At 36.8% G+C, this 14,235-nt stretch overlaps 1 protein-coding gene across 2 annotated transcripts in view; it reads right to left on the bottom strand.

The window, feature by feature from the left end:
* Window positions 1-4,785: 4,785 nt before the first annotated feature.
* sema3ab (sema domain, immunoglobulin domain (Ig), short basic domain, secreted, (semaphorin) 3Ab) overlaps window positions 4,786-14,235 on the bottom strand; it is a 34,280-nt gene continuing 24,830 nt past the window's right edge. For both annotated transcript variants that reach the window (XM_041996768.1, XM_041996767.1), the window contains exons 9-18: window positions 13,241-13,355; window positions 13,072-13,141; window positions 12,820-12,964; window positions 12,477-12,696; window positions 12,255-12,346; window positions 12,103-12,144; window positions 11,322-11,479; window positions 10,602-10,669; window positions 6,711-6,856; window positions 4,786-6,353 (exon numbers count right to left, since the gene is read on the bottom strand). In XM_041996768.1, the coding sequence (XP_041852702.1) occupies window positions 5,832-6,353; window positions 6,711-6,856; window positions 10,602-10,669; window positions 11,322-11,479; window positions 12,103-12,144; window positions 12,255-12,346; window positions 12,477-12,696; window positions 12,820-12,964; window positions 13,072-13,141; window positions 13,241-13,355 (1,578 nt within the window). In that variant the 3' untranslated portion in view covers window positions 4,786-5,831. The remainder of the gene's footprint in view (window positions 6,354-6,710; window positions 6,857-10,601; window positions 10,670-11,321; window positions 11,480-12,102; window positions 12,145-12,254; window positions 12,347-12,476; window positions 12,697-12,819; window positions 12,965-13,071; window positions 13,142-13,240; window positions 13,356-14,235) is intronic.

Here is a 14,235-nt window from a genome sequence, read left to right as displayed (position 1 = left end):
AAATAAAATGATAAAAATCATGCAATTCACATATTATTTTATTCTGGTAAGTTTCTAATACTGCACAGTCAGATTTCTTTTCTTCCATGTTCTTGAAAAGGAGCATGGATATCTGTGCAAGAGTTGTGAATTAGCTTTAGGCTATTTACTCAAAACATCACTGGTTCATTGAATAATTGAAGTCCATGATAAAAGACTGTGTTTGTTCCATTGAAGCACAACACAAGGCATCATAAACATGACAGTCATAAAAAACCAAAAAAAAAAAACCAAAAAAAAAACAAAACATTATTTCCCTAAATTAGTTGTAATGGCTTTTATGTAAATCAGAAGCACCCAAGGTGACTGTCAGTCGTCCAGCATACTGCTGACACAACCACTGACAATATGCAGAAACCACAGCAGCAAATATTTGTGTCTTCAGTTTAACCCTAAGAAAACTTATACAGCTAAAACAAAGTTGAAATGTGAGTGTGTCACTTAATGACACCTGCACTAATCTATGACTACTGGATATGCTGGCATTTCTTTCACACTATACACATCATTTTTCAAGTAAAGGTGGCACTAACCTTGTGTTTTTTATACTCTCACCCAGCCTTGGTGAAAAGATAAAGGACTTATTATATTTCAGAATTCTTCTCAGTGCCTCATATCCACACAGCCCAAGGCTGTTCGGCTTGACCTCACATTTGTTGAGACGCTTATGAATTTGAGGATTTCTCTCCGATGGAAATAAACATAGCCCAAGGTTTTAGAGTTTAAACCAGACTGCAATAATTTACTTTACTCTAATCCTAAACCAAGAGTTTTGTCTGTCTCAAAGCTTTCCTGAAAGCAGGTTACAGTGATTGAAAGGATCCAGTTCAGGACTCTCAGTCTTAAAGGCTTTTAGCATAAACATTTTAAAGAAGTCATGTGACGTAGCATAAAGAGCTCCTGATGCTATGTAATGAAATGCTAATTTATTGCTATATTTTCAGCTTTTGTGATTATATGTTTTTTGTCGGTTAGGTTTTTGCAGCATAACTTATCAAGTTTAACAAAAGATCACAGGTTGGGTTGAAATACACTCTTTCACAAACAGGAAAAAAATCTGTGAAAGCACAAACAAACACACAAAACTGTTCTTGTTTCCAGGTGTTATCCATCAATAACCTATAACCGCTGCAGCCTGCAGAAATAGGTTTTTCAAAACAACTACTTTACAACACCTTACGCAAACTTTAACATATAGTGCTCCTCACACTCGCATTGACTGCATAAAGAAAAAGGAATGCCCCCAGAAATGTACAAAGCTTAGATCATTATCTGCTGGTAAGAAAAAACTGTTACCACTCAGAGAGCATTTTGAATCTCTGCTTTAATAAGTCGGCTGTTTGAACTGGCATTTCTCAAGGTGAGATGTGCCTCCGCAAAAGGTTTAGGTCATTCTTTGGTTGTGGAGATGTCAGATATACTGTGGCTGAGTGGGCTATATTTTGCTGCTGTTGCTCTCTCTGGGTAAAGCAGATTTCTTTGAAGGTCCTACCGTGATGCACATTTTCTTTGTGGAAAAAAATGATAAATACTGAGTATCTATGTAGTTTGGTATAAGGTCGGAACATTAACAAATATAGCTACTTGAAAAACACTATGCTCATGTCAAACTATGCAGTGCCCTTTGCTTTCAGAATTTCCATAAATATTCTGGTTAAAACCTTGTGTTGTTTCTCAAGCTGCTGGAATGCACCTGTGATCTGTGCATGTGTGTACGAGTCTGCAGCAGAAGTCTACTGGGCAGGGTGAAACATCAATCCAGTGTGTTTTTACTAGTGGGAATTTCTGCTCCATTTACCTTTTCCCAAGCCTCCAGATGGGAGAAAATGCACTCATGCCCCTTTCCAACACCAAAGTAGAACAACGTGGCAGAAGTAAAAAACTATCATTTTCTAAGAAAAAGTTTAACATTGTATTTATGCATTCTTACACAATGACTCAGTTTTACAGCTGATCTGTTTTGTGGGAAAGATCAGTTTCACATAATAAAAAACAAAAAGTGGGCACACGCGCACACACTTTTTCTACATTGTAAATTCTCTCACAATATATTTTATCAGCTGAGTGAAACTGAATTAAATTGAACTGATATGAAAAAAAAGTGAACTTAAGTACCTGCAGCCTGTAAAACAATGTAAAAGAGAGGGAAAAAAAAGCATATCTTCAGTGCCGTAAAAACAACAGTTAGAAATTTATGAACCTCTCCCTCATCTCTGCTTTCTCTTTGTCACTCAGTTTTTCCACTGAGTGTGAGTGTTGGGGTGGTCCTGTTCACTCAAACATGGCCTCAATGTGGATTCAAAGGGAGTTGTTATTTTCCATCAGCAATGCTGGAGCTGAATCATTTTAAAATATGTCTCCTCAGCCACAGGAGGGCAGCCATGCACTATGTTCTGATGAGTCTGCAATGCCCAGAGCAATCCTGTCAAGGGTATCAATTCGCAGACATTGCAATATCACTTGCTGAGAACTTGTGATGACTAAACCAAATTTTAAAATGCATGCAAGAATATTTTCTTCATAAGGATATAATCAAATGTTCCCATGTTTCATACTTCCTTTGTCAGTCAGAGGGCAGTTGCTGCCAAAATTGAATCTAATTTCCCTTAATTTAATAATCCAATAATGACTCTTCTTTTACATGATATTGTTTGATTTTATACATGCACTTGTATTTACCATTCCATACCTAAGTATGACAATGTGAGATCATGATCATAAATGAGATCACATGGCTAGATCCTAATCTTAATCCACAAATGACTTGGGTTTGTTCATTTTCATGGAAGACTTTTCACGTTCTTTCTAAGCCACACAGGCATAATATCACCCAACTCATATGGAGCAGGATGTTATAATAACAACAAGGACTCATTTCAAGTAAAAACAAATAAGACTGATATTAATCCCCCAATGGCCATATGTGCTATGGACACACTCATGTCTTTATTGACTAAGCGTCGATTTCTTTTGAAGATGAAAGTTGTGTTCTCTTTGACAAGCCTGTCTGGGGCTGTTTGAACTGAAACTTATGAGGTCCCACAGCTCCATATGAAAAGCCCAAAGAGGTCATGGTCAAAGCTCTGGTGAGTCATACACTGGCTGACCTTTGACCTTACGTTAAAAAGTTGTTCACAAATGACCTATTGTGGCAAAAGTGCACTTTGAGATCTCTCAAAATCTTGCAAGCACCTATACAAGTGTATGCTGTACAATTACTCTATGCTGTAAAAGAAGTTATTATTATTTTTTCTTATTATAACCACCAGAGGGCAGTGCAGCACAGTACTTTGATAAAACGAATTCAGAGTAGAAGTTCAGCAACTGAAATAGTCTTTTCCTTTTTGTTTTGGCTTCACTTGAGCAGATAACAAAGACAACCAATAGTTAGTAGTTTCTTTGAGCCACAGCTACTATTTGCATGTAAATAAAAACCCGGCCTGCAGACATATGAAGTATTCACATCATATCACCCATCAAGATCTTAATATAAATTTACAGTAATTCCTCTAATGCCTGAGGCACAATAGAAAACACAGTTTCACTTTTTAAGAAACAAACAAAACAATTTTTTTAATAAATGATCAGTTATGTTAAATATTGTTGCTAAGTACATCACTTAATAGTCAAATTTCTACATTAGATGGAACAGTTAGAAAAGACAACTGAATTAGACAAATACTGTACCTATGAAAAACAGATTTAATGAAACCAGCATTTCATGAAGACACATTTATTAGATCAGTAGAATACATCACCACCACCACCACCATCATCATCATCATCATCATGCCAAACAGCAGCAACAGCAGCACTTCATTTCCTCACTCCCACCCTTTGTCAGACAGGTCCTCTACATTTCTCCTGATAATGATAGTCTTATCATATGCACATCCACAGCTCTGGTGTTTAGCTCATCTCATTAGTCTTAAATCTCTTGAGGCAGGCTCCAGCTGGTTCTCATCTTCAAACCTCCATCATGGTTTCCAGAAGCGGAAGAAGCTTAAAACACTCATTCCACAGCTTCCATACACACTGGTGTGATGCAAAGCTCATCTGTTCATTATTCATTGTTGACAGGTGGTATGTTTACGTTTAAATCTATTGAGGGATCCAGTTAAGATCTCATTTATAACAAGTATACAGTTGTGTACTCACAGAAGTAGTATGTACATCTTTGAAATCGCTGCTGTTGTGTACTGCATTAGCAAACAACAACTTAACAGTGACAACATGGGATTAGTATATTTTTGCTATAGTAGAACAAGAACACAATACTAATTTTCACATGCACAAGTACATAGTGTCATATTTGTCAAACATAGACCATAGAATTTATATTTACATAATGTTCACAGCTACATTCCAAGTTTGTGTTTGCCTGTGCATTGCTTTAATAATGATTGTAATATTCAGAAAAATCAGGGGGTTTGAATTTTTGTTTGTTGTTATTTTTTCAGTGCAGTGCAGTGAAAGAAAGTGTTACACTGCACTGTCTGTGTAGATATAGATATATGTGTAGGAAATACAATTTACTAATGATACTGGCTTATTGCTCAGCACATCTGATATGTGATATTGAGTAAAAATCACTAATAACTTCCAGTCTTCTATTATGATAATGCACTTATTTCACCACATTGGTCCTGCAAACAATTATATATATATATATATATATATATATATATATATATATATATATATATATATATATATATATATATATATATATATATGTGACACAATTTGTCAATAAATACACAAAAAAAGAAAAGCATAATCAAAAAGACATGGAAGAACACAGAAATGCGGTGGCATTTTGGGAACTGACACAAGGTCGTTTTCTAAATGCTCAGGCCAGAAAGATTTTCAAGAAAACAATAATAAAATCTATTTGTCCGGGAAGCTTATCTAGGGCAAAGACACACACACACGCACGCACGCACACACACACACACACACACACACACACACACACATTAGTATAAAATTTCTATGGTATCAAGTGGTTTGCAAAACTTAGTTGAAATAAATTTTGATCGGGGGGGGGGGGCATGAACCAACTAGACAATTCTAAGCCATTCCCTTTCTTGTACGGAGACACCATTGAATATTTACACTTTTTAATTGCATGATTAAATTAGTAATTGCTCCACCAAGTTTCTTGCAGTTTCTGGGCACTTTTCCCTTTCATTTTGACTTATTTATCAATTGATGACACCAAAAATGAAAGCTATTCCACCTTGTCCTTTCCTTTTGACGTGTGCCACCTTTTTAGTTTATAATTTCTGTGCAAACCTATTTATTCTTCAGCTTGCTTTTACTACAATCTCACCTACTCCCCTTTTGTGTGTTGAAAAAAACACCAGCTATTTAAGGTATGTGTTTATCTGCACACTATCAAAGACACCAAACTGGCATACCATGGGCAAATTGTGAGTCATATCTATAGGATGGTATTTGCATCCAGTTCTTGTGCTGAGACTGTCCCTCTGCAGAGTTCAGGTCACAGAGGCCAGCCGAGATAATATTCCAATGCTCTGGCATGATACAACAACATCCTGTTTCCTGCAGTCTTTTGTACTACAGTACTGTAAACATGGCTGCCCACACACTGAACAGGGTAATATTTATTCTGAACCTTTTCTGGTCAGTCTTTGTGGAAGAAGTCTTTTTTAGAGAATGAAGAGAGTAACAATGAGGTTTTTTTTTTTTTTTTTTTTTTTTCTATACTACAGAGTGTGATCTGGTTGTCGTCTCAAGACTCAGTGGGGAAAGTCAAGATTTATGGGTCAGACACTGCGAGGAGCCCTCTCTAGTTCATGGGTCCTGCGGTTGCGTCCCTTCTGTCTTTCTTGCAAGTGTTTCCACTTGGATGCCAGCCCTTGAGCATGCATGTGGTTGTGAGGGTGCACCACAACCTTCTGCTGGTGCATTTGCACTTGCTGCACAAGGTGAGCTTTTTGTCTCTTGTGCTTCCGCTCCCTTTTCCAAACCTGCTCACAAAAGTCATCCACACTATTCAGGGTTGGGTGGTTGACCAAAGACAGAAAGTCTTTGTACCAAAGCTTCTGAGTTGGAGCTTCTCTTAGTGAGGAAACATCATGGCCTTGGACATTAGTTGTTGTATCTTCATTACGATGTATAAGATCTTCCAACCGCTCTGTGTCAATGACTTCTAGGTTAACCTTTAAAACTGTCTGCATGAATCCATGTTCCACTGCTTGGCACATGTAGATGCCTGAATCCTTCTTGTGAAGAATCCGGATCAGGAGGCCCTGCTCTGTGTGGATAAAACGCTCCGCTGATTTGATCTGCACAGTTAGATAATTAAAGCCCAGAGACAGAATGAAAGACAAAGAGATAAAGACGGGAAAGAAATTAAATGCAGCTCATCAAAATGAATCTATTAGAATGTCACATTGTCCAATAATCTAATCAACTGTGCTGCTCATTGCTTTTTTTAAATGACATAAATTCATTTCACTTGAGTCAGTTATGGCATTAAATATTGATAACCTATAATTCCATATGATCAAATGAAATTCTCTTTATATGGAGGTATCATTTATCATTATTTATCTGCTTTTAAAGTAAACCTTTTTGATGTCTTTTTAAATAAAAAGAAATAAAACAGATTAAGTATAGGATGAACAGAGGTGAAACCAAACCTCTTGTTTGTGGTCATCGGTGGACTGTTGATACTGCCAGTATGTCAGCGCTCGTTGCGACTTGGGACTACATTCAAGGAAAGTGCTGCTGTTCTCCACACCATACACAGTCTTATCCATGAAGGTTGCCTGATCACTTTGTTCATCTATAACAAAAAAAAGAGTAACATTTAGTTAAATAAAAACTGGCAGCTTTTTGTTTCAGACAGTACTGGTTGTGTTTATAACCTAGTTTTGTTTTTACATGCTCACCAAAAATCTAATTATTATCTGATTTCCGGAGTTATCAGATTATTTAAGTGGATCATGTAAACAGGATAATGTGATGTGCTTTTTCAGATAATGGCAGTTAAATGATTATGAGAAATCAGATTAACAGATTTCTTTCCGATACTCCTCATACATTTTTACCTGTAAACCAGATTTATTTTGTTCTTTTACATCTAATTTTAAATTTTTAAAAAAGAGGAAATTGTAGGAAACAGATGTGATGTATTTACATGAGTGGAAGACAAAAAAAAACAAAACAAAAAAAACACATGATAGCCTACTGTTGTTGCAAACCTATGAGCTCATACATTAGGACAGGTAATGCTAAGTCTGTGGACATTGCCAAGTTCAATAATACAAAAATAACAGGAAGTTTGAGTCTTATCCCACTATGTACATACATACATCAAAAGAAACAGGAAAATGTGAACCGTAATTTTTCAGTTATTACATTTTTGCATTGCATATTGCGTCAGATAGTTATTAAAATGATTGGATTATTTACAATTATCTGATTTCTGTGGCCATGGTCATGGGCTCAGTATTTATCTTGAGGGCAAAGAATTAAAGACCAGTCTCTTAAGCTACTTCTTGTGAGTTTTGCAATCCTTTCTGCTTCTCTGCTTTTCTCTGTGTCAAAAAATATTTGCCTCCAAGTACTGCTTTCTTCAGGTTACTGCATTTTAATTAATTTTGTCATGTTATTAATTCTACTCTGTTACCACGTTAGGCATCTCATATACAATACTGTGAAAAAGTGTTTGCCCCCTTCTTGATTTCTTTTATTTTTTTGTATGTTTGTCGCACTTAAATGTTTCAGATCATCAAACAAATTTAAATATTAGTCAAAAACAACACAAGTAAACACTAATGCAGTTTTAAATGAAGGTTTTTATAATTAGGGGAGAAAAGAAATCCAAAGCTACATGGCCTGTCTGAAAAAGTGACTGCTCCCTAAAAGCTGTTTGGGCCACCCTTAGCAACAGCAACAGCAATCAAGCATTTGAGATAACTTGCAACGAGTCTTTAACAGTGTTCTGGAGGAATTTTGGCCCAATCATCTTTGCAGAATAGTTATAATTCAGCCACATTGGAGGTTTTGAGTGTAAAACAACCTTTTTAAGGTCATGCCATAGCATCTCAAAAGGATCCAGGTCAGGATCTTGACTAGGCCACTCCGAAGTCTTTATTTTGTTTTTTTTTTTCAGCCAGTCAGAGGTGGACTTGCTGGTGTTTTTTTTGGATCATTGTCCTGCTGCAGAACCTAGGTTTGTTTCAGCGTGAGGTCACAAACAGATGGCTGGACATTCTCAGTCAGGATTGTTTGGTAGACAGCAGAATTCATGGTTCCATTTATCACAACATGTTTTCCGGGTCCTGAAGCAGCAAATTAGCCCCAGACCATCACACTACCACCGTCATATTTTACTGCTGCTATGATGTTCTTTTTTTTAAATGTTGTGTTACTTTTACACCAGATGTAGCGGGACACACACCTTACAAAAAGTTCAACTTTTGTCTCGTCAGTCTACAAAGTATTTTTCCAAGAGTCTTGGGGATCATCAAGATGTTTTCTGGCAAACTTGAGATGAGCCTTAATATTCTTTTTGCCAAGCAGTTGTTTTCATCTTGGAACTCTGCCATGCAGGCCATTTTTGCCCAGTTTCTTTCTTATGGTGGAGTGATCTTAACTGAGGCAAGTGAGACTTGCAATTCTTTGTATGTTGTTGTGGGGTCTTTTGTGACCTCCTGGATTAGTCGTTACTGCACTCTTGAGGTAATTTTGGTCATCCAGTCACTCCTGGGAAGGTTCACCTCTGTTCCATGTTTTCACCATTTGTGGATAATGGCTCTCACTGTGGTTTGCTGGAGTCCTGATAGAGCTCAATTACTTTCTTTCTCATTTGTTCCTGAATTTCTTTGGATCTTGCATGATGTTGAGCTTTTGAAGATCAATTAGTCTACATCACTTTGTCAGACAGGTCCTATTTAAAGGTCAGATATTAAAGACATTTTTTCAACAATTTCAAATGGGTGTCAGAGGTCCAACAACATTGATTTCAAAGTGGATTACCCCAAATTCAGCCTTGGTCCTTAATTTCAGCCATTCCAAAAGTAGGTCTAGTAAGCTCTACAGAGAGCGAGCTGTTTCTGTATCTGAACCTTTAAATGTTCATCACTTTTTCACACAGGACCACATAGGTTTGGATGTTTTTTTTTTCTTCCTTAATAATAAAAACCTTCATTTAAAAACTGTATTTTGTGTTTACTTGTGTTACCTTTGACTAATATTCAAATTTGTTTGATGATGTAAATCATTTAAGCATGACAAACATAAAGAAAAATGAGAAATCAGGAAGGGGGCAAACACTTTTTCGTACTACTGTAGTAGCAAAGTTTATACATCTAAATTCCACCCCAAATTGGCTGGAATTTCAGTAAAATTCCTTTGTGCTTTATCTTGTTAAGTGAAAGACCCTGTAATTTAAGTGAGTGAATGCAGATGGATTCTTGATTTTTGATGAAGGCCACTAACTGGCCGGTAGACTGGAGGTCTTGGCGACAGAGAGGAAGCTGGAAGGAATCTTGGCTATGTTAATTAAAAGCCTTTAACAAGGACCAGCCCTAATTTTCACACCAGCAGAAAACACATAAAACTCATAGATACAACACCACACACTCGTTCTACTAACATCTCCCCTCTCTTGATCATGTCAAGAAAAGCCTCATCCTGCTTTGAGATCATTCAGCGACATGTAAAAAATGATCTTTTCTTGATTAAAACACAGTTTGCAAGAAACTATTTTTAGGGCTGACCTTCCCTTGGGTAAACATCTGATGTCCAAGGGTCAGTAAATGCAGCATGTACTTCTATATGTTGTTCTGCATAATCTCTACCATGTTCTACATCATAATGCAGAATTAATACACCATCATCTCACCAACCATCTGCATATTACCACATGGTGATAGTAGCCATCATAAAACCACCAGATGTTGACAAATTAAGTTAAACAACTGATACTGATAAATAAATTCTGATAAAATTGATGATCAGGCTAAAAACACAAAGGTCTCATTTGTGCCCCCCTTTTCCTGGTCAGTGCTCCTGCCTGGCCCCCCTTCAAAACTTTTCTAGATCCACCCCTGCATACCTAAAGTATAAATCCTTTCTATCACCTGTCAGCTACTGAGAAGGGTCCTGCCAAAAACAATACTTTGGGATAAATATGTGCCGGTATGAACTTGGTACGAGAAATGGTACTAGCAACAGAAAAGCCAATCAGCTGATCACCGTCAGTTGTCACAGAACAACAGGAGACAGAGAGGAGGAGCAGACACAGAGAAGACCAGACAGTCACTAGACTAGCCAGGTTTGTGCACAACGCAGTTTGTGCACAATGCGCAGTGGGGGTGACGCCCATGTGTTGTTATTCTCAAATCCATCCACAGAGTCAGCAGGCTCATCTTTTCCATCTTGCCTCAGGACACCTCTATGTTCAGAGAAATGATGACTGTATTGAGCTTGTTATGCTGTGCATCCATTAATTATGTTAAAAATATTAAATTAGTTACTGCAGTTGACACGTTATTTTTGACAGCTGTGATTTTATCATGTACCGTGGTGTTGCAGATCTGAACACTGAGTGAGTGGGTCTCCATTTCTGATGTCTTGCCTTCTAGTTCTCCTGCAGAAACAAAAATAATATAAAAAACAACAACTTTATGAGTCAGCAAAGACACCAGTTTTGTTGCTGTGTGTGAGAGAAAAAGAAGAGTTTGTGTGTCTGCGTCTGTGTGTGTATAGGTGTGTATTTGAATAAGGTTTGGGTGTGCAGCAACGTGAAGGCCAACACAAACAGATAAACAGTAGACTGCATGTAGCTTAGCAAAAAAAATTGTAGGGTGTGTATGATTAAGGAATTAAAATAAATCCATCACACAAGCCTGTCATTGTTTTTGCTGCAGATGCTGAAGAAATTGAGTGTAATGTTTGGTGTCAAATATTGCCCTGAGGATGTTTTCTATAAACAATGCCAGAAGCAACTATGGAGACACCAAAGCAAACTGATTTCTGCCCTACTGCTTCCCATGCCTCTCACAATTGTTCATAAGTATATTTTATTAGGGGTATTGCCACATTCCCAATGCCAATGAGAAGATCAAAAAAGCTCCTTTCAGTCTACAAGTCACTGGTTTGAATTGGTCAGGGACAGCAGGAATTATGAGGCCCGCCACTAGCAAGCCTGATAAGCTTAAGTGCATAAAATGCTAAGCAGTTTATAAAATGCATTATGAGGATGCAACAAGACAAATATGAATGTGGACTTTATTTGTTACCTCTTAGCCATGGGAAAATATCTGGAGCATTCTGTGCCATCCCATGCACAGTAAGGGTCCCTTGCCAGGCAGCATTCAGCACAAGCCTTCCCATACACCTCGCATCGGTGTAGAGGCATCTGTGAAACACCAATGTCTGAGCCAAGGTAAAGTTGTTGCTAGGAAGAGAAGATTTTTGGAAACTCAGTATTAGACATATGATATATTGTAACAGGGGCAGTTTAAATATTAGTGTGGGTGCGTAGTGCTTTTTAAGTAACAGAACTATGACTGGCTCACATTTAAAAAACAAAGACAGACCCTTTTATTATAGGTGCTTAGTTCCTCCCTCATGTCAATTAGTTTGCTTGTTTTTTTGTTGTTTTTTTTTTACCTCTCTGCCATTTAACATGACAAGCTGTCACTGACAATCCAACAACTGAGATCTTTGTGTGATGACACAGCAGCTCATCCCAAAGTGTTTAAATAGTGCACACAAACATGTCTTTGTTCTGCCTCTCTTGCCTTAAGCAAGGTGTGTCACCTCTAAGGAAAAGCTTTTTTGGCAGGTGTTTTAGACACACATATTTTGCATAAACACTGGTTTAATTGTTATTATATACTATTTTCACATTTGTGTTTGCAGTAAAATCCAGTGGGCCTCCATTCAGTCTTTTGAGGTACTCATTATTATCTTTTTTTTTTTTTTTTTTTGTTGTTGTTGTTTGTTTTTTTTGTTTTTTTTGCTATGTTTGCTGCTAACATTAGTATTTGGTTAATTGGCAAGTGCTTCAGCTAATACCTGCTTAGTTGAAAGTTCCATAGCTGTAATGGCAACTGGTTCCTGAAAAATGGAAAAAAAAAAAAAAAAAAAAAAAACATTTTCATTCAAGCAAATACTTCAGGTTCTTTTATTCTTTAAGAAACAGTGCAAGTGCCAAAGGGAGAACTTACTCTGAAGACTGTCATTTCTTCTAATAAGACTTCTTCTAAATCATGCCAGGAGCCTCTGGGAATGGATACAACCTTCAGAATGGTTCCCATGTCTAGAACATAATGGAATACATTAAAAGCTTACATTGTAAAACGTTCCTGTATATCTATTTCCATCATGCACACAGTTTATTGTATCAGTGTTCCAGTTTGAAAAGCATAGTTTTGAGGAAATGTACATACCTGTGCCTATGAACATTACATCATATTGGCCGTCCTCCGCTTCTACTTTATCGACCACTATTTGAGTGAACTGGTAGTCCACATCTGTTTTGACTATAATTGGTCGGTTGTTAATTGGATAGATAGGGTTGAACATGGCTGGATGGCTTCTTGCAAAAGTTACAACTTCATCAGGAAGATCCTTAGTAGTTTCAAATCCACCAAATGTCTTGCTTGGGCACTGTGGAAAAAACATTTTATAATACTTGTAACTTCATATTTAAAAGAGCAAAAACTTCCAAGATTAGTTAACATGAAGGGAAGGTCTTTGCTCACAGTCCTGTAAAGGGCTTGTTGTACTTACTGTGCCAGGCCTTGGGTAAGGAACACGTCCCTGGAAAGGAACCCACTGATAGTTGGGTCCATCTCTATGAGCGTATGAACCCAGGAACACTCTTCTGATGTCAGTCATGCTGTACATACACACTGCAGAACCTTTGAAGATGTTACTAATGGAAAAAAAATACTCAGATAAAGAGAGGGCACAATCAAAATACAAATAATATATCAACAGTTCCACCTCCAAACATCAAAACTCCACTGCGATCTATAGTACCTGGAAGTGGTAAATACTCCATAGATGATTGGGTTCCTGGGATCCTTTGTGCTCATGAGGAAAACATCCTCTGAAAGCCAAACAGAATGATTAACAGACATTATACACCAAAAACTGAATATTTCATATTAAGGAGACTGTGTGAGAAGAAACATGATCAGTAACTCACGTAATTCATCAAAGTGTGTGTCTATTCCATTACTGCCAGGAACGGAGCAAATAAGCCGAGCTTTCAAAAAGGTAGTCCACTTATTGACCAGGCTTCTATGACCTCCCAGGTCATTCTGTGGAAGAGATCACAGTTTGACACAAAGGTTGATATAAAATAATGCAAACTTTAAAGGAAACAATACTTTATGCTTCACATTTTCCAATATATAATATCAACTGAAAAAAAAAAAAACTTGCATTGTCTAACTTGTAATAACTTGTTATATTATCTATAGGCTGAGAAGACACTTTGAAATTCTTTCAGTTTTACTTACACTAAATTTAATTACATAAAAAACATGGCGGAAAATTAATCATTTTCTAGGCTTTACATAGGAAAGATCAGATCCAAATGTATACAGATGACACAGTGATTTATGTGAGTGTCAATTCTGAACAGCAAGCTGTATCTTTATTGAAGATGCAATTCTCTCTCTCTGTCTATTAAAGAAAAAGTGCTACTGAGCTTAAATTTATTTTCAGTGAGAAAATTTTGATTGCTGATAGCAGTATAGTCTTTGTGAAACTTTTTTTAAATGTCCATAATAATAAAAAGAAATCTGAGTATGGATGCAAAAAACTGTATATTTATGCAATAATACTGTCACATCACATAGTCTATTGCAAGCTGGTCTTTGATCAATACTGCATTTATGCAACCATTCCACAATTCTGAGGAAACTGGACACAATGCTACTTTTTTTTTTCTGTAATGCAATTTTAGCAAAATGTTATTTTTTGGCACTTTTTGTTTATTAGTTTAGTTCTTTTATGTTAGAAATTATGAAGAAATGGCTGATTAGCTTTGTTGTGTCGCAATTAGTGTGGCTGTTGTCTTTGTAATGTGTTGAGATGTGAACTTTTGCTACATGTGTACAAAAGTTCACATCCATTCACATCACTGTACAGGTGTACAGTAAATGAAGATTAGCATTTAGTTATATCTGGAAAGTT

The sequence above is a fragment of the Melanotaenia boesemani genome, chromosome 10, assembly GCF_017639745.1.
Source record: "Melanotaenia boesemani isolate fMelBoe1 chromosome 10, fMelBoe1.pri, whole genome shotgun sequence".
Lineage (NCBI taxonomy): Eukaryota > Metazoa > Chordata > Actinopteri > Atheriniformes > Melanotaeniidae > Melanotaenia > Melanotaenia boesemani.
Note: the sequence above shows the minus strand (reverse complement) of the source record. Positions and strands in the feature narration are given on the sequence as shown.